The following is a 25,274-nucleotide window of genomic DNA, read 5'->3' as shown; positions in this document are numbered from 1 at the left end:
TGCTATTGTGAGTGTAGCGAAATGCTTGTGCTTCTATTTCTGACTGTGCAGCAATATCTAATAAGTAATATCTAACAATTTCTCAACAAATACCAAATACACACAAATCTAAGTAAAATAATGGAATTAAGACTATATAAATATATGGAAGAGCAATTTCAGAGCGGCACAGACTAAGATACAGTAGATAGATACATATGGGATGAGTTATGAAAAATATGTACATTTTATTAAAGTGACTAGTGTTCCATTTATTAGAGTGGCCAATGATTTAAAATCTGTGTATGTAGGCAGCAGCCTCTCTGTGCTAGTGATGGCTATTTAACAGTCTGATGAGGTAGAAGCTTGAGGAAGAAGCTGTTTTTCAGTCTCCCGGTCCCAGCTTTGATGCACCTGTACTGACCTCGCCTTCTGGATGATATTGGGGTGAACAGTCAGTGGCTCGGGTGGTTGTTGTCCTTAATGATATTTTTGACCTTCCTGTGACATCGGGTGCTGTAGGTGTCCTGGAGGTTTTCCCCCGGTGATGTGTTGTGCAGACCGCACCACCCTCTGGAGAGCCCTGCGGTTGTGGGAGGTGCAGTTGCCTACCAGGCAGTGATACAGCCCAACAGGATGCTCTCAATTGTGCATCTGTAACAGTTTGTGAGGGTTTGAGGTGACAAGCCAAGTTTCTTCAGCCTCCTGAGGTTGAAGAGGCGCTGCTGTGGGTGGACCATTTCAGTTTGTCAGTGATGTGTACGCCGTGGAACTTCCACTTTCTCCACTGCTTTCCAGCCGATGTGGATACAGGGGTGCTCCCTCTGTTGTTTCCTGAAGTCCACGATCATCTCCTTTGTTTTGTTGACGTTGAATGAGAGGTTATTTTCCTGACACCACATGTCCTGTTGTTTTTTGATAAAGAGCAAATACCTACGCATGGGAAGCTATGCTGTAAGAGCTTTCATCCCCAAACCACTGCAGTGTAAGAATTGTAAAGGATTTGTCCATATTTCAAGTGTGTGCAGACGGACAGATTATACTGAAGAACTTGAGGTGGGGATCATAATCCTGAGTTCCTGGAAGGCCCTGTAAGGGTGAAGGAGTTTGAGGTGGGGATCATGATCCTGAGTTCCTGGAAGGCCCTGTAAGGGTGAAGGAGTTTGAGGTGGGGATCATGATCCTGAGTTCCTGGAAGGCCCTGTAAGGGTGAAGGAGATTGAGGTGGGGATCATAATCCTAAATTCCTGGAAGGCCCTGTAAAGGTGAAGGAGATTGAGGTGGGGATCATAATCCTGAGTTCCTGGAAGGCCCTGTACGGGTGAAGGAGATTGAGGTGGGGATCATGATCCTGAGTTCCTGGAAGGCCCTGTAAGGGTGAAGGAGATTGAGGTGGCAAAAGTGAGAGGTCAATCCAATCTCCGATGCGGAGGCAATTAAAATAATGAAGAAAACAAGTGATGCTGGTGAAGATATGGTAGCGGATGCACCACAGCCTGTAGTTAATATTTGCTTCCACAAGAAAGATACCCTGTGTTAATTTAAAAAGGTTGATTTCGTTGCATTCATTGCCACAGTTATAAACTGTATGGCACAAGTCTCAAATAAGTCTAATAAACTGGACATTATTGTGGCTGGCAGAAATTTGTTGGGGACATCTGAAGACTTGCAAGGGGTACTGGCACCTGAAGACCCGTCCTCACAGGTTCCCCTTGAGCCTGTGTAGGGATCAGATTTTTAACAGAAAGTTTTATTTATTTATTGGTAGTTTGTTCAGTTTTTTGGGAAACCTGTTTCCATCCTGCACATTAAATTGTGTGATCGCCAATATACCATAGAATAAGAAAACTCTGATATGATTGTCCATATAGATGGAGGGCGTAGCGAAGGCTACATTGAAATGAGGAGGGTAGTTTTGCTTGCAAGCTTCGTTGGTGGTCAGTCACAAATAGAGGGGAAGATAGCGCGTTAAAGTTGATCAATATAAGCAAACTGGTGTAGTTATCTAGCTGTTATTTGACAACTTAGCAGCTCCAACTAATTATTCAAGTTAGCTTGCCAGCTGTCTTTGAGGGCTTCTCAAGCGCATGACATTTTTATTAGTTTGTGTCGTCGTCTCTAGTTACCACAGCCACAAAGTCTTAATTATGGCTAAACCCGCCTATTTCTACAATTTATCTACCTAAAATCTGCAACTTTAACCACACTGCTAAACTGTTTCCTAACCTAAATTAAGACCAAAAGTACATTTTAGTTTTCATGAATTTTTACGAAATACCCCATTTTGACTTTATGGCTTTGGTAACTAGTGACAACTGTTTATGTGCTGCCGCGGCCATGTTTTTTTAACAATCTTGAAACGCGCATGCTCAAACGTAATTTCATTCGCAGTTGCGCCAACTCGGAGAGGATATTGCCGCTAGCAACATTGATGCATTTGATTTTTCATAACAAAAATACTATTATTGAGGAACCTGCACTCTTGGAAGAATAACAACAAAACGCATTTTGCAACCCTTGGTTGGAAATAACGCTTAATTTGCCATTTTACATGTTGTATATTCTGACTGTTGACAATGCAAAGTGGAAGCGAGCGGGTTTGCAGAATTTTCAAGCGTCTTCTCTTAGCTAGGAGCAGAAACAAGAACCATGGCTAGGCCTCACAGATACATTCACAGTTGTTCACCAACCTGACAACAAGACAGTTTAGAATGGGCTCAACGTTAAGGTTTGTGAGAAACTCATAACATTCGTGATATACTTGCCATTAGTTAGCAAGCGAACATTGATGGCTGGCGTGGCAAACTAACGTTATAGTAGCTAGCTAAGTTACCGTGGGTACAAGACAGTTGTCTAAATAGGTACTTTGGCTATCAGTCTAGTGTGTGTCTTTATCTTATTCAGATACAGCAGCTAGCTAACGTAGCAATTCCTAGCTTGCGTACGAGGTCGCTACGTTCGGCTAGATAACGACTGGGTCCGTTATTCCCTCTACAATATTCAGTAATAAACCGAGAAAGACAATTTGGAGGAAACAAGTGTTGGGGGGGGGGGGGGGGGGGGGGCTCGACAGAGCCACACTGGGCGTGGAACGAAACTAGCTAGGTTCCATAGCATAGGATTCTCTGCAAGAAGTCGTCGACTGCTTTGCTGGGTGAATGTGGGACAAAATGGAGACGCCAACGATTGTGTACGACTTGGATACCTCTGGGGGCTTAATGGAGGTGAGGCATGTCACTACAACGTTGCTAATTTCAGTTAAAATGCAACCTTTTAAGTTTTTTAACTATCTAACTAGCGAGCCAAATGGACATGGTTAGCTAGATAGCAGGATGGAAGCATATAACTATATGTTGAGGCTGTAATTTTGTTCTAACGCCGTTGGCTAGGATGAAGTTGAAGACAAAACACCTATCTTTGTGATGTGTAACTAGCCAGTTTATGGGAAACGTGCTATTACTCTAACTATAGCTTAACTACAGTCATATTTAAAACTATTTTTTGTCAGCTGCTTTGATCACTGCTGCATACGTTACAGTAAATACCCTAGTTTCCATCAGTAGGCGATTTATAGTTTACTGACCTAACTAGCTTTTATCAACAATTATGTTCCTGAGATTATACTGAATCATACACTTAACTTTATTTGTTTGATGTGCTAGCAACAAGGACAATAAACCTAAATGGGCAGTGAAGATAGTTCAATTTGGCGATCCAGATTTCTCATACGTGTTCAACTTGTTACAGCAAATTCAAACACTGCTCGCACCCCCCAAGTCAGAGGATGGCGAAAAGAGGAATCGGAGGAGTGAAAGGGACGTTCGGAGAAAGAGCAGGGCCACCAACCACGACATCTGTGATAGTTGTCATGAGGGAGGGGACCTTCTGTGTTGTGACCATTGTCCTGCCGCCTTCCATCTACAATGTTGGTATGTGTGAAAATGATACTTGTATCCCACTAGCTTGGTAAGGATCGTGCATATTTTGCTGGATTCAGAATGACTGCCGGCTGTCCTGTTTAGATAATCCAGCTTATTCCAGAACCTTGCCGCTGTGCAAAATACCACACTTGAGATGTTAAATTAAATGGGGGGTGGACTTGGTTAAAATTAACCGCTAAATGGTTGCAGCCAGCCTCCGCCTAAGTCTGCTTGGCTCCAGGCATCGTCTCTCACCAACTCTTAACTGAGAACGCTGGCTGAAAATGGAGTCGAGGCTGCTCTTCGAGCGTGGGCCTCTGTTTACAATATGGCGACCTAAGAAGAAAAACGTTTTATTCCAGCGCCATTTTACTGACGTTTCTCTTGACTTTTAGCAGGAATATAATTATGATATTAAAGCTGATTTACCGTGCTTATAACTCGATTTGAGATGAGCATATTATGTGCATTTTGGGGACATCCATTTAGACATTTGCACCACACAGTTGTGCAAGATCTGGATATGTGTCATGTTGGTTGATAGCTACAGTTGATGTCATATGAGCCAATAGTGCAGGTTTTGGTTGTGAACTAGGCTACAGTACAAGGCTTTCCACATAGAGGACTGAGTATAATCTGTCTTTGCAAATAGAACATTTGCATATCCCCTTGGGTGGTCATTGACTGTAAAATTTGCCATTGCTGGTAACTTTAGCTGTGTGATTTTAATTTCAGTTCCATCATACAATCACATTGACAACTGCCAATGCAGTAGCTGTATATCTTCTAGATTGGAAACAGAAAGCATTCCAACAATTAATTATGATGTCAGGCTGTATAAACTGGGTAGTAGAATATATTTTATGAGCATCGCAGCTAGGTGTTGTTCGTAGACCACCTAAAGCGAGACCAATTCAAGACCATGATTGTAATTGTGTGAAATCGCCATGATAAGGTAAACATGTTCTGTGTTCAGATTTCAAGAACATGTTCTTTAGACATTCAGAATGGTGAAAAGAAATGCATGCTTATGGCAAATAGAGAGCCACTCTACATATTACCAGTAACCCAAGTCTATAAAAGCTACAAATACAAAATATGTTACAATTTCCCTGGTCTCCCCTTACTAACAGTGAGCATGAAACTTTCAAACAATTTCCCATTTTTCGATTAATGTAAAGGACTCTAATATTACCAGTAAAGTAGGAGGCCCAGGTTTCAATAGGCCATAAGAAATTGTGTCAAGAAAGGAGTGTGGATATTTGTGCTGACTGAATGGGAGCTGTCTCTGGAAGAGTTTGTCTTCATTGCCCAAGACCGAGCAAAACATTTCCTGACACTGGTCTAGTGTCAGGAAACATTACAACATTATTGTGCTTAATTTCCCTGTGTTGGTGATTTTAAAGATAAAGTAAAAACAGTTTTCAATATTGACTAACTCCTGTTTTTTGACAAGTGGGCATGCCAGGCAGTGTCACATTAATCCCACTAGATGGAGACAGGCATTTAGAAAAGAAGCCATTCTAACAGTAAACACTCAAGCATTAAAGTAAGGTTTGCATTAGGTATTAAAAGGTGTATTTTGATATGCTATGTTGTGGTATTTTGAAACATAGACCTGTTCCAGCACAGGTCAATTACATCATCACAATACAGTAGCCCCTGGATTGATCTCTATTTTGAACTGATATGGAGCCAAGACACTTCATTTGTACATTACCGCAATAAGAAACCATATTGTTGCTTTGATCACATCAGATGATATCCTCCTCACAATCTCCAAAACACAACAGCCATTTGTTTGGATGTCGTAAAGGACCATTCGCCGAATCTGAAGAGATATATAGCTGGCTAACAACCACCTCTTCCAAGTGGAAAAAAACAATGGACAGAAACCTGCTAGCTAGCTGGGATTGTCTATAAGGAATCTGCCTCCCCAAAAAAGCTTCTCCCTGTGGGTGTGACACCTACTCCCTTTGCCTGCTTCACTGCTGCTTGGATCCCACCTGGCAATCTGTTCAGTCTGCCCTGGCCTGTCGTCGCCTCCAGCACACACGCACTGTTGGGGCGAGTGACTCTGAACTTACAATGGCTAGCCCCAAGTCGTTAGATTATTTTATTGTGCTTTATGCTATTTGCCTCATGAGTCCTGGAGGCTTTGTTGACTATGAACTTGCTTGTTTACCCGACTGTGGGACAGACTGTTTGTTTCCACACTCGGGACTCTGACTCTCTATTGGTTACAAGGACTCTTGGCCTCCCATCCAATTATAACCACATCTCTCCGGCTTTGTATTCACGTTGCCTGAGGAAATTACTGTACAATATGAACTTGTTGCCATCTAATGCACATTCAAATGTCATTAATCAACACTGCAGAGCTCACCCTGCCCTCTGCTGTGCCCTGATTGTATTACTGCTGATGATATCTAGAAATGTACATGTACACCCTGGCCCATCTACTGTTGCTAGAGCACAAGTCAGATTTGGGGCGATCTGCTTTACTGATTTAGCTTATTACCTAAAGTGAATCAATTGAAAGTGTGGGTTCACAGCTCCAATCCAGATGTTGGACATTACCGAGACGTGGTTAAGGAAGAGTTTTGAACACTGATGTTAACCTTTCTGGTTATAACCTTTTTCGTCAAGACAGATATTCCAACGGTGGTGGAGTGGCAATCTTTACCAAGGATCACCTTCAGTGCTCGGTTGTCTCCACCAAGTCTGACCCAAACAATTTGATTAATGCTTTAAAACCAGCTAAACTTTCAAATAGCTCTTTGTTAACTGTTGCTGGGTGTTCTCGTCTTCTATCAGCACCAGCCTGTACCCTAAATGCCCTAAGCTCTCTCCTGGCCCCTTACACTAAGTCTGCATTTGTATTGCTAGGTGACCTAAACTAGGACATGCTTAAACCACCTGACCAAATCCTAAAGCAATGGGACTCCCTAAATCTTTCTCAGATTATTACCAATCCCACAAGGTATGACTCCAAACATCCAGAAAATGTTACTCTCTACTTGATTTTGTCCTTAAATAAACCTGATAGGTAACAGTCTGGTGTTTTCTGTAATGACCTTAGTGATCACTGTTTTACATCCTGTGTTCGTAATGGCTGCTCAGTAAAACAACCTGTCCCGATTTTGTCATACACTTGCTAAAATACTTTAGTGAGTGAACCTTCCTTCATGACCTGGCCTCTAAGTTGGTATAAGATGCTTGGACTTTCTTTTTTGATATTTTCAGTGTTATTGTTAGGAAACACTCCCCCATAAAGAAAATTAGAATTTTGCATAGTTACTCCACCTCAAGAATTGCTTTTGGCGAAAGGCTCGGCACACACATACTCAGGCTGACTGGCTCTCGTTCAGGCAAATGAGAAATAAGTGCACTCAGGCTATCCGGAAGGCCAAAGTTAGTTACTTTAAGAAGCAGTTCTCTCTCTGTGGGTCTAACCCTAAGACGTTTTGGAAAAAGACCTGGAGAACAAACCCTCCTCCTCACAGCTGCCCGTATTAATGTTGATGTGGTTGTTACTGACAAGAAGCACATGGCCGAGCTCTTTATTCTCCACTTCATTAAGTCAGGATTCCTATTTGACTCAGCCATGCCTCCTTGCCTGCCCAACATTCCTGCTCCTCCCCTCTCTTCCCCCTGCCCGGCTACAACATTTCTCCTTGCAGGCAGTCACTGAATCCGAGGTGCTAAAGGAGCTCCTTAAACTTGACCCCCAAAAAACATGGGGTCAGATGGCTTAGACCCTTTCTTCTTTAAGGTTGCTTCCCCGATCATCGCCAAGCCGATCTCTGACCTTTTTAACCTGTTTCTCCTCTCTGGGCAGATTCCCATTGCTTGGAAGGCAGCCACAGTGTGTCCTTTATTTAAAGGTGGAGATCAAGCTGACCCTAACTGTTATAGTCCAATTTCTATATTGTCCTATTTATTAAAAGTGTTGGAATAGCTTGTCAATAATCAACTGACTGGCTTTCTTGATGTCTAGTATTATCTCTGGTATGCAATCTGGTTTCCACTCAGGTTATGGATTTGTTACTGCAACCTTTAAGGTCCTCAATGATGTCACCATTGCCCTTGATTCATGCTGCTATTTTTATTGACTTGGCCAAAGCTTTTGATACGGTAGACCATTCCATTCTTGTGGGCCATCTAAGGGTTGTTGGTGTTTCTGAGGGGTCTTTGGCATGGTTTGCTAACTACCTCTCTCAAAGAGTGCTATGTATAAAGTCAGAAAATCAGCTGTCTCAGCCACTGCCTGTCACCAAGGGAGTACCCCAATGCCTGATCCTAGGCCCCACGCTCTTCTTAATAGACATCAACAACATAGCTCAGGCAGTAGAAAGCTCTCTCATCCATTTATATGCAGATGATGCAGTCTTATACTCAGCTGGCCCCTCCCTGGATTTTGTGTTAAATGCTCTACCACAAAGCTTTCTTTGTCCAACAAGTGTTTTCTGCCCTTAACCCTGTTCTGAACACCTCCAAAACAAAGGTTGTGTGGTTTGGTAAGAAGACTACCCCTCTCGCCGCTGGTGTGATTACTACCTTTTTGAGGGTTTAGAACTTGAGGTAGTCACCTCATACTTGGGAGTATGGCTAGACGGTATACTCAACTTGGTTTCCTCTAATGTAATTGCTGCTCTTTTACCGACGCTGCCAAACGAACCCTGAGTCAGATGACCATCCTTCCCATGCTAGATTACGAAGATGAAATTTATAGATCGGCAGGTAAGGGTGATCTCGAGTGGCTAGATGTTCTTTACCATTCGGTCATCAGAATTGCCACCAATGCTCCTTATAGGACACATCCCTGCACTCTATACTCCTCTGTAAACTGGTCATCTCTGTATACCCGTCACAAGACCCACTGGTTGATGCTTATTTATAAAACCCTCTTAGGCCTCACTCACCCCTGAGATATCATCTGCAGCCCTCATTCTCCACATACAAAACCCGTTCTGCGCACATCCCTTGGTAGCTCATCTTTTCAGTTCACTGCAGCTAGCGACTGGAACGATCTGCAACAGACTCAATCATGGACACCGACACCTGTGGCTGCTTTGCGTGATGTATTGTTGTCCCTACCTTTCCCCAATAATGTTTGCACCATGTTTTGTGCTGCTGCCATGTTGTGCTGCTACTATGCTATGTTTTAGGTCTCTCTTTATGTAGTGGTGTCTCTTGTTGTGATGTGTGGTTTGTCCTATATTAAAATTGTATTTTTAATCCCAGCCCCTGTCCTTGCAGCAGGCATTATGCTTTTTGGTAGGTTGTCATTGTAAATTAGAATTTGTTCTACATTGACTTGCTTAGTTAAATAAAAAAAAACACTCCCCTATACCCTGATTTATAGCCTATGCCTCAAAATTGAATAGATGCTTTGTTTGGCATTAGCCCGTATAAAGTTTACATAGCAATTGATCCACGTTGGACCTATGAATAAAATGACAAGCAAAAAAGTCCTTTTTTTTTATGGCTATTTTTTTGTGGTTCCTACAGTAACCCACCATTGAGTGAAGAAATGCTGCCTCCTGGTGACTGGATGTGTCATCGCTGCAACGTACGGAGAAAGGTGAGGTTTCAACAATAAATGATACAACAGAGATGTTATTATGCTTCAAATGTTAACACCCATTTTCAATGTATCAATACGAGTCAAAGTATTGCAACAACCCTAGTGGTGGTGAATACTGTCTGATCCTAGCTGGTCTCTCACTGTCATTCCCAGAAGCGGGAGCAGAAGGCTGGGCCGACAAATGGCCTGCTGGAGAGGGAGAGGCCCCTCTCCAAGCGCTCCCCCCCCCCCGCAGCTGAACTGGAGCAGGGCACCACCACCATTACTACCACTACGTTGCGCCTGGACAGGCTGCCCCCTGGGGTCGGCGCAGCTGGACCCGGGCTGCGGGTGGCTGCCGTACATCTGGAGCGTCTGGAGCACCTTGAGCGGCGGGCCAGCAGCCGACCGGGCACGCCAACATCCAACACCTCCTCCACGGACACGGCCACCCCCTCGGAGGAGCAGAACGAGGCTGACGAGATGGCCAAGGCAGAGGAGGAGGTGGTGGTGGAGGCCCAGTGCTCGGAACCTGAGCAAGCCACCGCCACCCATACCCCCACACCACGGCTCCTCAAGAGGCCCTTTCAGCTGCTCATTGCCGCTGCAATGGAGAGGAACCCCTCGCAGTTCCAGCTGCCCAACGAGCTCACTTGCACCACAGCACTGCCAGGCAGCACTAAACGGAGGAGGAAAGAGGAGCTGATCATGAAGACTTTCAGGAGACCACCGCATGAGATGGACCCCAACGGCCTCGTTCCTCTGCCAGTCAGGGTTTGCTTCTCCTGCACCAGGTATGATTAGTCAATCAAACCCGCAACATCATCGTTAGTTATATCAACACAGATTATTCAAATACAATCTGTATTCAGGGAATCCAAATAGACTCCTTATATTTTCTGAGTTTGTGTATGTCTGCGTGCATTGGTTGGTTGGTTGACTTTGCTAATCCAAGCTTACGCTCTTCTCTGTGCTCCTTTCTATCCTATAGGAACTGCAGAATGGCCCCCCTGATTCAGTGTGACTATTGCCCCCTGCTCTTCCACATGGACTGCCTGGACCCCCCACTCACTGCCATGCCCACAGGCAGGTGGATGTGCCCCAACCATATGGAGCACTTGGTGGTAAGTGATGTAGCCAACCCCCCGGTGTCATCTGGTGGCCAAGCATCCTCGTGCATGGAGTTGGGGTTAAGTATTTTGGCAGGCTTAAAAACAATACGGATATGGTGATTTTTAGATAGGAATGGCTCTGTTTTCGCTGTACAGGGAAAAGGGTTTGTAGTTGTGTTTGGGTGATATCAAGCATCACCCATATGCAATAATATTGTGATATCTCTCAACCCTAGTATGTGGAAGTTATTCTGTTACTGACGTGACCTGTTCTCCAGCTGAGCTTTAGGGTCTATAGACGTGTTACAAGTGCATAGTGTCTGGCTACTGGTTGATTCAGGAGTAGACATCGCTCTTTTTCCTGACATGGCCTCCTGCCCTTTTCTCCAGCTGAACCGGCGGAGCCTGTCCCTTACCAGCCGTTGCAAGCTCTTAGACCAGTTCCAGGACAGAATATCCCAGCATGCAGTCAAGGTGGACTTCCTGCGATGGGTCCACCGACAGAACCCGCCTGTCCGCAGAGGTGTCCACCACAAGACGAAGGCGCTCAAGGTTGCTTACGCCCACTGAGTCTGTAAAAACCATATAATGTTATGAAATCCGTTTTTGCTTTTCAGTTTGAAATACTGTAGTGGTGATGAAGACAGATGTATTGATTTGTCAACGAATCTACATTAAGAGTGAATGTGAAGAAACACAATGGGACATCACTGCTCCTGTAAATAATGTTGTGTGTGGGTGTTTGTTTGCCCCTCCAGGTACCCGATGCTATTAAGTCCCAGTACAAGAACCCCCCGGCCATGTTGGCTCCTGCAGCGGTGCGTAACGGGGAGCTGATCTGTAATGGCATCCCAAACCAGGACTGCTCCCCTCAGCATTTTACCAGCCAGGCGGAGCAACAGGAGGTAGGCATGACAGACACACAGCACAAACTCACCCACTAGTATCTGTCTACTACACTGAGATTCAGTGGTTCCTTTGGGCTGTGCCTGAGACGCCACTAAAGCACTTGATAAAAAAATCACTGGACACTGGCCCAGCTAGAAGACATGGGTCCAGACATGCTAGGAATGACCTGCCAATTATTGAATGTGTAATAACTGTAAATTGATGTTTATTTGGAGAGTTGATGGATGGGTGAAGGTGCTTATTTTCACTGAAATGTTTTTTTTATTCGTTGTTCAGTGGCTTAGAGACGTCATGGCGCTCCAGTGCAGCATCATGCGACATTTATCTGGCAAGCAGAAGTCCTCGTCAGACTGGGACTCTGAACAGACAGACATTAAGCCCTGTGTGGCTTTAGAGAACAGCAGCACTCTGCCCCTTGCAGAAAGGACAGCTTCTGCCCTGCCTGCCCCCTGCTCTAAGCCCTGCAATACATCTGATGGCCCCCAGGGAGCCCCTGTATTGAAGGAACTCTCGCAGGGCCAGGAGAGCTGCTGCTGCACGGTGAGGCCCTGTCTGAAGTGCAGGAAACACAACGGACCCCTGACGGAACAGCCTGTGCAAGCCAATGGGCCATTAGCGTGTGACGCTGCCTCAGGTGCCTGCAGACAGACAGAGCTCCAGCTGCACATACTCAACCCCCTAGCCTCACTCCCAATCTCTGCTCTGGGGCTGCCCAATCACCTGAGAAGAGGGGTTGTGGTTAAAACGGAGAGGGGCAGCCCCCTGGAGTCTTGCACCCAGAAAGGTTGTTCCCCTTCGACGTGTGCAGCTACAGGGCAGGATGTCAAGAGTCAGGCCTACGGGACTCCTCCAGGCAAGGCAGGGGCCACCCCTCTGAGCTGCTTCAGTGAGCTGAAGCTCGGCCCCAGCCCCAAACTGGGTGTCCATGTCTTTACCCCACCCAGAGCCGTTAAAGACTCCAGCACAGCAAGACAGCCCACCACCACACCTCCCTGTCTCTCCTTAGGGCCAGATCTAAAGGGCAGCTCCGTGTTCCCCAGCTCCCTCTCCACCTCCATAGCAGACCTGTCTGGTGGCATGAAGGCCATGATGGAAGGGGATGGGGGTATGTAGATACCTCAACACCATTCTACCTGAACCACTGTTTAGAATTAGGCCTAGGTGATGAGCACCTCTTGCTGTCTAGTTTAAAAACAGAACTTTTTTGTTGTTGAATAAAGTATAAAACTTTACAGATGGCTGTGATACAGGATTGCTTCAAGCGAAGTCTATGATGACGTTGAAACATGTTCGTACAGAGATGGAGCTGAGTAACCTGGATGAGGAGTTGGTCAAACTCCTGGCCTGGCAGAGGATACAGCAGCTGTTTCCCCCCAAAGCGCCCCCAACCTCCCAAGGCAGCGGTCTAACCGCTCCTCCCACCATCAGCGTCGCCCTCAAACCTCAGTCTCCCGCACCACGCACAGAGGGTAAGACCCCGCCCCACTGCTGGCAGTGTCATTTTAGGGTCATAAGAATTTTACACAATAAAATGTAATTCCTCCAAAATCTGTCCCGATCACAGAAGAACCGAAGGTGCAGGCGAGAGCAACATTCTATCCACTCATGGGGAAGGGAGGAGCCATCAATATGTCTTATAGGACCCTGTACATAGGAGCTGGTAAGGACTGCCCATGCTGTATTATGAAATACTGTGATCTTTACTCAACATGGAACAGAGTCTCATCAGTCTTTCTCTCTCTGACAACCCACTGTAGGTGCTGACATGGATGTGTGCCTTACAAACTATGGTCATTGTAATTATGTATCTGGAAAACACGCCTGCATCTTTTACGACGGGGTAGGTTGTCTTGCCTGTTTGAAACACTGATAGCTTGTCGAACAAAAACTATTTTACCCCTTGCTGAGCAGTGAGCAATATTTGAAATAAAAGTAGCACTACAGACAACATGACCGATGGTTATCTTGTACCTGTTTGTAGAACACCAAGCACTACGAGCTGCTCAACTACAGTGAGCATGGGACCACGGTGGACAATGTACTCTACTCCTGTGACTTCTCTGAGAAGGCCTCCCCCAGCCCGGTTAGTGGCCTGGTGTCTAAAGTGCAGGGCATTGTCCGTAAGTACACACACACACCTCAGTATATGAACACACCTCAGCATATACACACATACACACACACACACACACACACACTTATCAATTTTGCTAAGTTTGAAACCCCCTATCTCTCCTGTGTGCAACATGTGGTTGGTTGTTTTGCCCCATCACCTTAAACCTGTAGACATAGGGTTTGGCCAGCATTGTGTGTCTGTAGGACACTTGTGAGTGACGGTGCCCTCTTTCTTCAGGCCATTGTAAGATGAGAGAGCAGGAGGAGGGGGCTGAGGCAGGGCCCGGCCCCAGGACTGGCCTGATGCCATCAGGAGGAGTGATGAGTTGCCAGCCCCAGGGAGGACCCAGGCTCTCCTGCAACTGTAAGGCCAGCAGTTCCAGCCTGATTGGTGGCAGCGGGGCTGGCTGGGAGGGCACAGCGCTGCTCCACCACGGCAGCTACATCAAACTGGGCTGCATGCAGTTTGTCTTCAGCATTGTTGAGTTCACCAGCAAGCAGCCCAAAGAAGAGGGAACCACTGGCATCGCCAATACCACCCCTGCCAGTACCACCCCCAGCCAAGAGGAGGCAGACAAACAGACTATCAAGCTCCACCAAGTGCACCTTGGTTCCATAGCCCAAACTCTCTCTTTTTCACCTCTTTGCAGTCAAACCTAAGGGAACCCTACAGAGCTGGTTGTCACGCAGGGAAAATAGATATTTTGTTTATACTTTCACGTTAAATTCAATCTCAAATCTATTATTTAGATGTCAATTCCTCTCGAAGATCATTGGACTTAAAATATTTCACTCATTTTTGCCAGTGTAGTTACATAACATTTCCTTATTTTTCAGCCAGCTCATGTAGCCCAAACATTTCATTTTATGATATTGAAATTGTAGTACTCACATTTTTGTTGGTGTGGCTACGTTAGCACCACAGGTAGCTAGTTATACATTCATGCTCCCTAACATGCTTATACACACATTTGTATGTACAGTGTATTAATGTCAATATGTTTGGTGCTTTTCAATTGGAAATCCTGTACATAAACCATTGTGGTTGTTTTTTTAAGCGTACAGTACCTCCCATTGACCTGTGTGCTCCATGCTGAAATCCATGGTGTAAATAGTGTCAACGTTTCAGCTCTCGCTTTAACACTCGTTCTTTGTCGGTTTCTGCCTGTCTGGAAAATACAGATTTTTTAAGAACAAACTTAAAAATGTCTCCTCCTGCTGCATTCTTGATAACTTTGAGACATGGGGTCAACAGTCTAAAATGCTTTTTTCAGTAATAAATCTTGAGTGAAATTTCCAGTAGGTGGTGGTCATGTACAGCTAGCTCTGGCAAAGAGGAGTTGCAATTGACTCTATATATACAAAAGTATGTGGACACCCCTTCAAATTAGTGGATTTGGTTATTTCACCCATACCCGGTGTATAAATCGAGCACACAGCCATGCAATCTTCATAGATAAACATTGGCAGTATAGTGGCCTTACTGAAGAGCTCAGTTAGTCAAATTTCTGCCCTGCTAGAGCTACCCCGGTCAACTAAGTGCTGATATTGTGAAATGGAAAAGTCTAGGAGCAACTATGGCTCAGCCGTGAAGTGTTAGCCCCCCCCCCATAAGCTCACAAAACTGGACCATCGATTGCGGAAGCTTATTGGAAAGGTGGTATCCTATGACGGTGCCACGGTGTAAGTCACTGAGCTCTTCAGCAAGGCCATTCTATTGCTCATGTTTCTCTATGGAGATTGCATGGCTGTGTGCTCGATTGCATACGCCTGTCAGTAACTGGTTTGGCTGAAATAAGCAAATCCACTAATGTGAAGGGGTGCCCACATACTTCTGTGTATATAGTGTACTTTTCGTCATGCAGTGTATGTATGTCTAAGGGTAAAACCCTTTTGCTCGGATTTGACTGTTTTTATCTTCCATGGCCGTGCCCTGAGAGAGCGACTCCGGTTTGTCCAGTTGCGCAATCACCAGATAAACAAACTGAATCCACTGTGAAGCTGATAAGGGTATGTTTATATTTTCACAGCAGCTCTCCAATGAGTTAAAATGAGCTTGTCTACACTCTTGAAAGCAAAGGTGTTTTCACACAGGAGAGAGAAGGATGTATACCTATTTGCTTGTCGGTTTGGTAGTTGGTATTGCATATATTTATCACAGTGTTGTGGTTAAAGGAAAGAGATGCACAAGTAAAGCAAAACTGCATGGGAAAACTTTTCCAGTGATTTCCATTCCTATTTTATTAATCAATGTTGGATAATCAAGACCAAAGATGAAAAAAGCATGTTTTAAAAAAAAATCTTCCCACCTGCATAAATGTAAAAGTAATATCATAAACTTTTATTATTCACCTTCCCATATAAGATTTTTCTTTAATACTTTTTTATGCCCACTTTCTCCAGGAAGTAACACAGGCATAGGGAAGATGACAGCGCTAGATCTGGCCAGAAGAGGTGCCAGAGTCATCCTGGCCTGCCGCAGCAAACGGAGAGCTGAGGCCGCGCTCGCTGACATCAAGAGGGTGGGAGGAGATTGAAAACTCTTTGACCAGTTTAGCCCCTATAATGGCCAGTAGTGTATGGCTAGTCTTTTTTTTTCTGCGGCGGTTTTAGGATTTCTCTATTATAATTTGTGTATGAAAATAGTACTGTAACATAGAAATGTGTTCTATAGGAGAGCGGGAGCAATGAGGTGGTGTTCATGCAGCTGGATCTGGGGAGTCTGAAGTCTGTTCGCTCCTTTGCTGAAACCTTCCTAAAGACTGAGCCCAGACTTGACCTGCTCATCAACAATGCAGGTGTGGCTTGCAGTGGTGGTTTCTCGCAGCGCTACGGCCCTCTTTCAATACACGCAACCTTGTACGAGACTTAATAACATTGTATTTAGTCTTGTACAGACCAGTGGAGGACCATCCTCAGTGTATTTCATAAAAATGTATTTTTAAACATTTAAAAAGTTATCCTTTTTAGATAAAACTATACTAAATATAATCACATCTCACCTAATAATTGATTAAAACACTATTTTGCAAAGAAGGTCTACAGTAGCCTCCACAGCACTCTGTAGGGCAGCACCATGTTGTAGCTGGAGTACAGCTAGCTTCTGTCCTCTGGGTACATTGACTTCAATATAAAACCTAGGAGGCTCATGGTTCTCACCCCTTTCCATAGACTTTCACAGTAATTATGACAAATGCCGGAGGACATTATCCAACCTACCAGAGCTCTTGCAGAATGAACTGTTGTTCACCCAATCAAAGGATTAGATAATTAATCTAGTACTGAAAGCATAAACTACAGCTAGCTAGCACTGCAGTGCACACCGTGTGGTGAGTAGTTTACTCAAAGAGAGAGACAATAGTTGGAACAGTTTTGAACAAATTAATTTATTCCAAATTGAAGGAGAAGCAAGAGAGAGTCATTTTTTCCCAATGTCACTTAGCTAGCAAATGAAGCTAATTAGTTTAGCCTACTCAAACACCCTGCTCAAACAGAGGGATGCTATGTTAGCTAGCTGGCTATGACTATCCAACACAACACTGGAACTCTTCCAAGTCAAGGTCAACTTCTGGATTTACAAATTTACTGCCACCGGGGCCCAACGGTGTAACTGCTCACTGACTGTGTACTGTAACGTTACTGCATGATTGTAGGGGTTTACAAACACATTAGTTATATTAGCTATGCTGCTGTCTATGACGTTACTTTAGCAAATATGGTGACAACGATGTAAACTGTGTGTAGCGGCTTGGAATTTTGTATTTATTTAAACTGGGATAAACATACCTGAATTTGTCCAATAGAAACTCTCGTTGCAACTGGACTAATGATTACACCCTAGATCAGCTGGATGCAGGCAAGAGTGTGCAATGCGGTATTGAATGTGTCACTGTCTGTCCATGTGTCTGTCTGTCATAGGCTAGGTTGTAGCAACCTCATGGGTATAGGGAAAATGTTAGTGTCATGTAGGTTCCTAAACCTATCGCTGTTACATTGAACTGGGTGAATGGAATATGAATGAGGGTCATCCAATATACTGTAATAGAAATAAGGCCATGCTCATGGGAAAAAATAAATAATCCTCCCTCATCTTAAATGGCACTGACCACTACTGGTACAGACAGCCTTTTCCAGATGGACTTGAAGTTAGTTCTTAGTGAGGTGTCACAAGAGCCTGTGTACAGAGCTGGAACATTTCATAGAGCTGGAACATTTCATAGAGCTGGAACATTTCAAAGAGCTGGAACATTTCATAGCGATTGAACATGCAGCCAAGGTGTTGTAGGCTACAAATTATGCTCCAGCCAAAAGAGCTCGCTGGACTGCTGTCTCAACTAACCAAGCCCACCAACCATGGCACATGGTAATACCCATCCAATATTACCCACGTAATATCCTGACACCAGTGTAGACATTTTGGAAGTGAGGCAGCTGGTATCAATCTGAGTAAAACATGTTTTGTAGTATTTCATGAAGCCAAAATGGAAATAAGTTACTTCCCCTTTGTTTCAGGTATTTACATGCCAGGCACCACAGAGGACGGCTTGGGGATGATGTTTAGTGTCAACCACATCGGTCCCTTCCTGTTGACCAACCTGCTGTTAGACCGTATGAAGGAGTGTGGTCCGAGTCGAGTGGTCAACGTGTCATCCATCGGTCATAACTTCGGCACCATCGACTTCAACTGTTTGAGCACTCACAAGGAGTTAGGAGTTGGAAATTCTGCCACAGATGTTTTCAACATCTACGCCAACAGCAAGCTGTGTAATGTTCTCTTCACGCATGAGCTGGCCAAGAGACTGCAGGGCACAAATGTTACCTGCTACACCCTTCACCCAGGTGAGTGCACTATATCCCAGTTATGTATAAAATCTTCATTGTGCCCAAGTATGGGTTAGAAGGACTTGTCTTGTATTGATTAGTTGAAATGCAGTATTTTTAAGCATCCCCCGCCTTGTGGATGGTGGGTGGCGATATAGGAGGATGGGCTCATTGTAATGACTGGAGTGGAATGGTGTCAAACACATCAAGCATATGGAAATCACATGATTGGCTCTGTTTCATTTATTCCATTCCAGCCATTACAAAGAGCCCATCCTCCTATAGCTACTCCCAACAGCCTACTCTGATCCCCATGTGTCTGAATAATAGTACATTTATTGGTTTGCAAGTTTTAACCAATATAAACGTGGGTTTATTTTGTTTTTCAGGAGCCATCAACTCTGAACTGTTTCGCAATGTCAGCAAGGTGTTCATGATTCTGATGAAGCCTTTCCTCATGTTCTTCTTCAAGGACACTGTGGCGGGGTCTCAGACCACCCTACACTGTGCCCTGCAGGAGGGCCTGGAGCCCCTCTCTGGATGCTACTTTTCTAACTGTACAGTCAGGAACCTCTATGCTAAGGCCAGAGACAACGCGGTGGCCAAGAAGCTATGGGAAGTCAGTGAGAGTCTGAGTGGCCTATCCTCTTAAGAAAACCACTGTGAATCTCCAGTTTTAACTGGGCTTCAACCTACTAACCAATATGCTGTGTTCTTTCAAAACAAATCTGTCATTCTTTCAGTTTTGCTTTATAAAATGTACATGAATAGAAATATATGGATGAAGCGCTTGCTTTTTCTTACCTAACATTGATTTATGGGACATTTAATTAGAGACATTATTTATATTTCTTACAAAACAGTAAATAAGCCTAAAATGTTAAGAATGTTTGTCTTGATTGTTTGTTTTTTGATGGCTCCAACTACTATTCATAGCTTTTGCCTAAGTATCCTCCTAACCATTTATCAGCTGAATTAGAATTTAAAGATGGCACTCATGCCTGCCCTACAGAGAGAGAGAGATGAGCATGAAAGCTTCAGTAGAAGAATCCAAACAAAGCAAATAAGAAGAAAAGCTAAAATGCCCTGTGCTGTCCAATGGGGTGTGGTTTAAGCTTTCCCGCTACTCAACAGAAAGTAGAGCTCTTTGCGCTGCAGAGTAACCATGAGAATAAATCAAATCAAATGTATTTATATAGCCCTTTGTACATCAGCTGATATCTCAAAGTGCTGTACAGAAACCCAGCCTAAAACCCCAAACAGCAAGCAATGCAGGTGTAGAAGCACGGTGGCTAGGAAAAACTCCCTAGAAAGGCCAAAACCTAGGAAGAAACCTAGAGAGGAACCAGGCTATGTGGGGTGGCCAGTCCTCTTCTGGCTGTGCCGGGTGGAGATTATAACAGAACATGGCCAAGATGTTCAAATGTTCATAAATGACCAGCATGGTCCAATAATAATAAGGCAGAACAGTTGAAACTGGAGCAGCAGCACGGCCAGGTGGACTGGGGACAGCAAGGAGTCATCATGTCAGGTAGTCCTGAGGCATTGTCCTAGGGCTCAGGTCCTCCGAGAGAAAGAGAGAATTAGAGAGAACACACTTAAATTCACACAGAACACCGACTAGGACAGGAGAAGTACTCCAGATATAACAAACTGACCCTAGCCCCCCGACACATAAACTACTGCAGCATAAATACTGGAGGCTGAGACAATAACTTTATGGTAAGGAATTCTACACCATGAGAATAACTTTACGGTAAGGAGTTGTAGACCATGAGAATAACTTTATGGTAAGGAATTCTACACCATGAGAATAACTTTACGGTAAGGAGTTGTAGACCATGAGAATAACTTTACGGTAAGGAATTTTTAGACCATGAGAATAACTTTACGGTAAGGAATTCCAGAGGGCGCAGTGTGTGCTATGGGTTCTCTTTACTGAGTGCTACACAGGATCTGAAAGCTCAATGGCTGCCTTTGTTCTTGTGGCTGGAGTGGTATTGGTGGCCTATATGACTGTTTTTGTCAATGCTTCCTGTATTTCCCCACATTGACACAGGAGGAAAGTTCATGGCACTTTTATGTAATAATGTAGAGTAGATGTACTTTTCTTTGTCTGTACATCGTTTCATGTATATAGCATTCTTAAATTCGTTTGTCTTTGTATATTATTTCATTGGGGATTTCCCTGGTTGTAAAACTCAACGAACACACTGCTGCAGGTTGTAGGGGAGACTGGGGGCAATTGTAACAGGGGGTGTTTGTAACAATTAGAACTTCTCCAAACAGAAACAAGTTAGAGTACAGTACATGCCCATTTAGATTATCTTCCTGGTTGAAGAGTTTCAGACAAATATTGCACTGTATTTTCTTGTACTGTCTGAGCCTTAATGTCCAAGAACTCGAGCTAGCATCATTTTCATCACTATCTGTTAGTTAAACATTGACATTGTTGTCTCTTGCTAGGCACATGAGGTTTTGTGTCATGGCTGCTGGGTTGGGGGCAATTGTAACACAGTGTTAAAATGAACCTAAGCCAAATGATGAAAAAAAAAAAAAAAAAAAAAGTGATTTTAACTTAAGATTTTTATGAATTATACAAAACTAACATTAAATATCCTTGGGGTCCTGTAGATTGCCAGATAAGTTGTCAACAGATATCATTTGGGCACCATCAGACTATTCAGATGTTTTGAGAGGAACTGAATGGCCATTCACAAATGGGTGTTACTGTAAATATTGGTTGGTTACTTAGACATAATTTGATAGCAAAATCATTACATATGTCTATGATAATGTGATAATTCAAACAGAAGTATTTGAAGTTGAATTTATTTGGTTTATTTTTTAGGTGTTACATTTGACCCTGGCACTGGGGGCAAATGAAACGTCCAGACTGTGGATTAAAGTCAGTATTGTAACCCGACTGTTTTATGTACTGACCTATGAATGATTAGGAGACTGATGTAAAAAAAAATGACAGGCATAGTTCAAGTGGTCTATATATAGAGTAAAATATATATTTTTACATTTGCCTCCGATCTCCCCTACATTGCATTGATCCTATAAATACTAATTCTCCAGGAAGTAACACAAGCACAGGGAAGATGACAGTGCTAGATCTGCCCAGGAGAGGTAGCAGGGTCATCCTGGCCAGCCACAGCAAGCGGAGAGCTGAGACCGCTCTCGCTGACATCAAGAGAATGAGATGTTCAACAATCTGACTTTCTTCACATTAGCACATTTTATTACAACACAACCCTCGTGCGGTGGCAGTCATAAGTCGAAGTGAAAAGAGGCGTTTTGGAAAATGATAAATCTATGAATGGTTCGGCATCAATTGTTCAATTAAATTGGGACAGAGTAACAAAGAAATGCCTGTGTCCTGTAGGAGAGTGGGAACAATGAGGTGGTATTCATGCAGCTGGACCTGGGGAGTCAAGTCTGTTCGCTCCTTTGCTGAAATCGTCTTGAGACTGGACCCAGATTGAGAGGTGAAGGAGGATTGAGGAGGTATTGTTGGACCACTCTTTTTCTGGGTGTATCTCGATAATTCTAAACTTTTCTCTCTTCCCTCTACCCTTCTTTATTTGTGCTGACATGGCAGGTGAAAGCAATACACCTGTCCGGTTCCTTTGCATCATTACAGGATGAAAGAAAGGCTGTGAGGAGATGAAGCTACTTAAGACTATTGAGATGCACCCTGAACTCCCATCAACCCATAGAAGTGATTACGGATGAATGATGTCTCGTTTCCTCTCAGGTATTTACATTCAGGGCAACACAGAAGACTGCTTGGGGATGATGTTTGGTGTTAACCACATCGGTCATTTCCTGTTGACCAACCTGCTTCAGGACAGTCGAGTGGTTAATGTGGCGTCCCTGGGTCATAATTTTGGCAAAATGTATTTAAACTGCTCGAGCACTTAGGGAGTAGGCAAGTCTGCCATGGATGTCTTTAACATCTACAGCAACAGCAAGCTGTGTAATGTTCTCTTCACCCATGAACTGGCCAAGAGACTGAAGGACACAAATGTTACCTACTTCAGCCTCCACCCTGGTCAGTGCTGCTAAGTCAGGTTTATAAAGCTTTTGAATGTAATGGTATCTGCAGTTTTCAAGTTAGTTCTACCTTGGTTGAATGTAAAGTAGAATAAAATGCCTAATGATCCAGTCCAAGCTCTCCTCTGTTCTGGCACCCACCCCAATGGTGGAACAAGTTTCCCCCTAATATCAGGACAGTGTAGTCCCTGACCATCTTCCGACAACGTCTGAAAACCTACCTCTTTAAAGAGTATCTTAAATAAATCCCACAACGATATGTTGTCTCACCTAGCTATCTTAAGATTAATACACTAATGTAAGTCGGTCTGGATAAGAGCGTCTAAATGACTAAAATATATATATTTTTTAATATATGTTTTATGAATGGATAACTCAACTCTAGTGCTTGTGTTTTTTTTCTCCTGGGTTTAATCTAACCTGAGCTGGGCCGTTATGCAGACACTGTATTGTTAATGCTGTTGAAGGTCATCTCCATGTTGTTCTTCAAGAACACTATGTTGGGGTGTCTGACTGACCTGGATAAATGAAGACAGCTTGTCTGTTGAAACATTGGTTATTAGGTTATTAAATTATTGCATCTGACCTCCTAGAGTGTGCCGCTCTCCTTTTTCTTTTTCAGGGGTGTCAGACCAACCTGGAGCCCCTCTCTGGACGCTACTTCTCCAACTGTACAGTCGTGGCCAAAATCTTTGAGAATGACACACATATTAATTTTCACAGTCTGCTGCCTCAGTTTGTATGATGGCAATTTGCATATACTCCAGAATGTTATGAAGAGTGATCAGAGGAATTGCAATTAATTGTAAAGTCCCTATTTGCCATGCAAATGAACTGACTCCCCAAAAAACATTTCCACTGCATTTCAGCCCTGCCACAAAAAGACCAGCTGACATATCAATGATTCTCTCGTTAACACAGGTGTGAGTGTTGACGAGGACAAGGCTGGAGATCACTCTGTCATGCTGATTGAGTTTGAATAACAGGAAGCTTCAAAGGAGGGTGGTTCTTGGAATCATTGTTCTTCCTGTCAATCATGGTTACCTGCAAGGAAACACGTGCCGTCATCATTGCTTTGCACAAAAAGGGCTTCACAGGCAAGGATATTGCTGCCAGTAAGATTGCACCTAAATCAACCATTTATCAGATCATCAAGAACTTCAAGGAGAGCAGTTCAATTGTTGTGAAGAAGGCTTCAGGGCGCCCAAGAAGGTCCAGCAAGTGCCAGGACCGTCTCCTAAAGTTGATTCAGCTGCAGGATCGGGGCACCACCAGTACAGAGCTTGCTCAGGATTTCAGCATGCAGGTGTGAGTGCATCTGCACGCACAGTGAGGCAAAGACTTTTGGAGGATGGCCTGGTGTCAAGAAGGGCAGCAAAGAAGCCACTTCTCTCCAGGAAAAACATCAGGGACAGACTGATATTCTTCAAAAGGTACGGGGATTGGACTAATGAGGACTGGGGTACAGTCATTTTCTCTGATGAATTCCCTTTCCGATTGTTTGGGGCATCTGGAAAAAAGCTTGTCCGGAGAAGACAAGGTGAGCGCCACCATCAAATCAAATCAAATGTATTTATATAGCCCTTCGTACATCAGCTGATATCTCAGTGCTGTACAGAAACCCAGCCTAAAACCCCAAACAGCAAGCAATGCAGGTGTAGAAGCAGTCCTGTGTCATGCCAACAGTAAAGCATCCTGAGACCATTCATGTGTGGGTTTGCTTCTCAGCCAAGGGAGTGGGCTCACTCACAATTTTGCCTGAGAACACAGTCATTGAATAAAGAATGGTACCAACACATCCTCCGAGAGCAACTTCCCCCAACCATCCAGGAACAGTTTGGTGACTAACAATGCCCTTTCCAGCATGATGGAGCACCTTGCCATAAGGCAAACGTGATAACTAAGTGGCTCGGGGAACAGAACATCGATATTTTGGGTCCATGGCCAGGAAACTCCAGAGACCTTAATCCCATTGAGAACTTGTGGTCAATCCTCAAGAGGCGGGTGGACAAACAACAACCCACAAATTCTGACAAACTCAAAGCATTTATTATGCAATAATGGGCTGCCATCAGTCAGGATGTGGCCCAGAAGTTAATTGACAGCATGCCAGGGCGGATTGCAGAGGTCTTGAAAAAGAAGGGTCAACACTGCAAATATTGACTCTGCATCAACTTCATGTAATTGTCAATAAAAACCTTTGTAATTATACTTCAGTATTCCATAGTAACATCTGACAAAAATATCTAAAGACACTGAAGCAGCAAACTTTGTGGAAATTAATATTTGTGTCATTCTCAAAACTTCTGGCCACAACTGTACAGTCAGGAACGTCTAAGGCCAGAGACGGTGGCCAAGAAGCTATGGGAAGTCAGTGAGAGTCTGTGTGGACTAGTGAAAACCTACCCCTATGACCCCTTTGTGTGCAAAATGATTTTTGACATTTGAGTTGACTTACCCTTTAAATCAACCAACAGTGTCAGGTATTCTAAAAGTGCTTACTCATGTGTGATTTGTATCTAGGATTGATCTTGTGCATTAACTTCTAAGCTCTTAGGCCTACCCCACGTGACTTAGGGTGTTCCACTCTGCCCTAGTAGATATCATATCTGGAACATAATGAAAGGACCCACCCAAAACGGTGGATGTTGGAATGAAGAAGCATAGGCTTACTGGGCAATTCAAGACTGAAGGGAATAAAGTACATGTTGCTCAATGAAGCTGTTGTGTATTCATTGGTGGTTGTATAATAACTGTGCCAGCACCTAACAGCGCATCCATTCATAT

The 25,274-nt window shown here is 43.9% G+C and overlaps 2 protein-coding genes and 1 long non-coding RNA gene across 6 annotated transcripts; all 3 read left to right on the top strand.

Moving 5' to 3' along the window:
- The first annotated feature begins 1,886 nt into the window (after positions 1-1,886).
- LOC110504051 (PHD finger protein 12) lies at positions 1,887-14,811 on the top strand. Of its 2 annotated transcripts, none has more exons than XM_090218757.1 (13): positions 1,887-3,203; positions 3,727-3,908; positions 9,414-9,486; positions 9,643-10,262; positions 10,460-10,592; positions 10,971-11,132; positions 11,339-11,485; positions 11,766-12,594; positions 12,788-12,958; positions 13,054-13,149; positions 13,247-13,329; positions 13,471-13,609; positions 13,843-14,811. In XM_090218757.1, the coding sequence occupies exons 1-13, from the start codon at positions 3,138-3,140 to the stop codon at positions 14,262-14,264; spliced, it is 3,123 nt and encodes a 1,040-aa protein (XP_090074883.1). In that variant the 5' UTR covers positions 1,887-3,137; the 3' UTR covers positions 14,265-14,811. The 2 variants fall into 2 exon arrangements, with proteins under 2 accessions (XP_090074883.1, XP_021438537.3); XM_021582862.3 differs by having other exon boundaries at positions 12,725-12,958.
- On the top strand, positions 14,294-19,313 carry dhrs13b.1 (dehydrogenase/reductase 13b, tandem duplicate 1). 3 transcript variants are annotated; one of them, XM_021582861.3, is made up of 5 exons: positions 14,294-15,614; positions 16,008-16,126; positions 16,279-16,402; positions 18,117-18,443; positions 18,815-19,313. In XM_021582861.3, the coding sequence occupies exons 2-5, from the start codon at positions 16,031-16,033 to the stop codon at positions 19,075-19,077; spliced, it is 810 nt and encodes a 269-aa protein (XP_021438536.3). In that variant the 5' UTR covers positions 14,294-15,614; positions 16,008-16,030; the 3' UTR covers positions 19,078-19,313. The 3 variants fall into 3 exon arrangements, with proteins under 3 accessions (XP_021438536.3, XP_090074888.1, XP_090074889.1); XM_090218763.1 differs by lacking the exon at positions 14,294-15,614 and adding an exon at positions 15,678-15,830 and having other exon boundaries at positions 16,005-16,126; XM_090218762.1 differs by lacking the exon at positions 18,117-18,443 and having other exon boundaries at positions 15,195-15,614.
- Positions 19,314-20,757: 1,444 nt separating this feature from the next.
- LOC118944101 (uncharacterized) lies at positions 20,758-23,070 on the top strand. The gene is made up of 2 exons (XR_016491402.1): positions 20,758-21,919; positions 22,033-23,070. It is a non-coding gene; the product is annotated as an uncharacterized LOC118944101 (long non-coding RNA).
- The last annotated feature ends 2,204 nt before the right edge of the window (positions 23,071-25,274 follow it).

The sequence above is a fragment of the Oncorhynchus mykiss genome, chromosome 24 (assembly GCF_057628025.1).
Source record: "Oncorhynchus mykiss isolate SJ-2025 chromosome 24, ASM5762802v1, whole genome shotgun sequence".
NCBI classification, from domain to species: domain Eukaryota; kingdom Metazoa; phylum Chordata; class Actinopteri; order Salmoniformes; family Salmonidae; genus Oncorhynchus; species Oncorhynchus mykiss.
The sequence above is the reverse complement of the archived record's forward strand: the minus strand, read 5'-3'. Positions and strand labels throughout refer to the sequence as shown.

Coding starts and splice junctions, on each gene's coding strand:
- LOC110504051 (XM_021582862.3), top strand. CDS start 3,138: ATGTGGGACAAAATGGAGACGCCAACGATTGTGTACGACTTGGATACC. Junction 13,150..13,246: donor GACCCTGTACATAGGAGCTG/GTAAGGACTGCC, acceptor AACCCACTGTAG/GTGCTGACATGGATGTGTGC. Junction 13,330..13,470: donor CCTGCATCTTTTACGACGGG/GTAGGTTGTCTT, acceptor ACCTGTTTGTAG/AACACCAAGCACTACGAGCT.
- dhrs13b.1 (XM_090218763.1), top strand. CDS start 15,710: ATGTATACCTATTTGCTTGTCGGTTTGGTAGTTGGTATTGCATATATT. Junction 16,127..16,278: donor CGCTCGCTGACATCAAGAGG/GTGGGAGGAGAT, acceptor TGTGTTCTATAG/GAGAGCGGGAGCAATGAGGT. Junction 16,403..18,116: donor CCTGCTCATCAACAATGCAG/GTGTGGCTTGCA, acceptor CCTTTGTTTCAG/GTATTTACATGCCAGGCACC.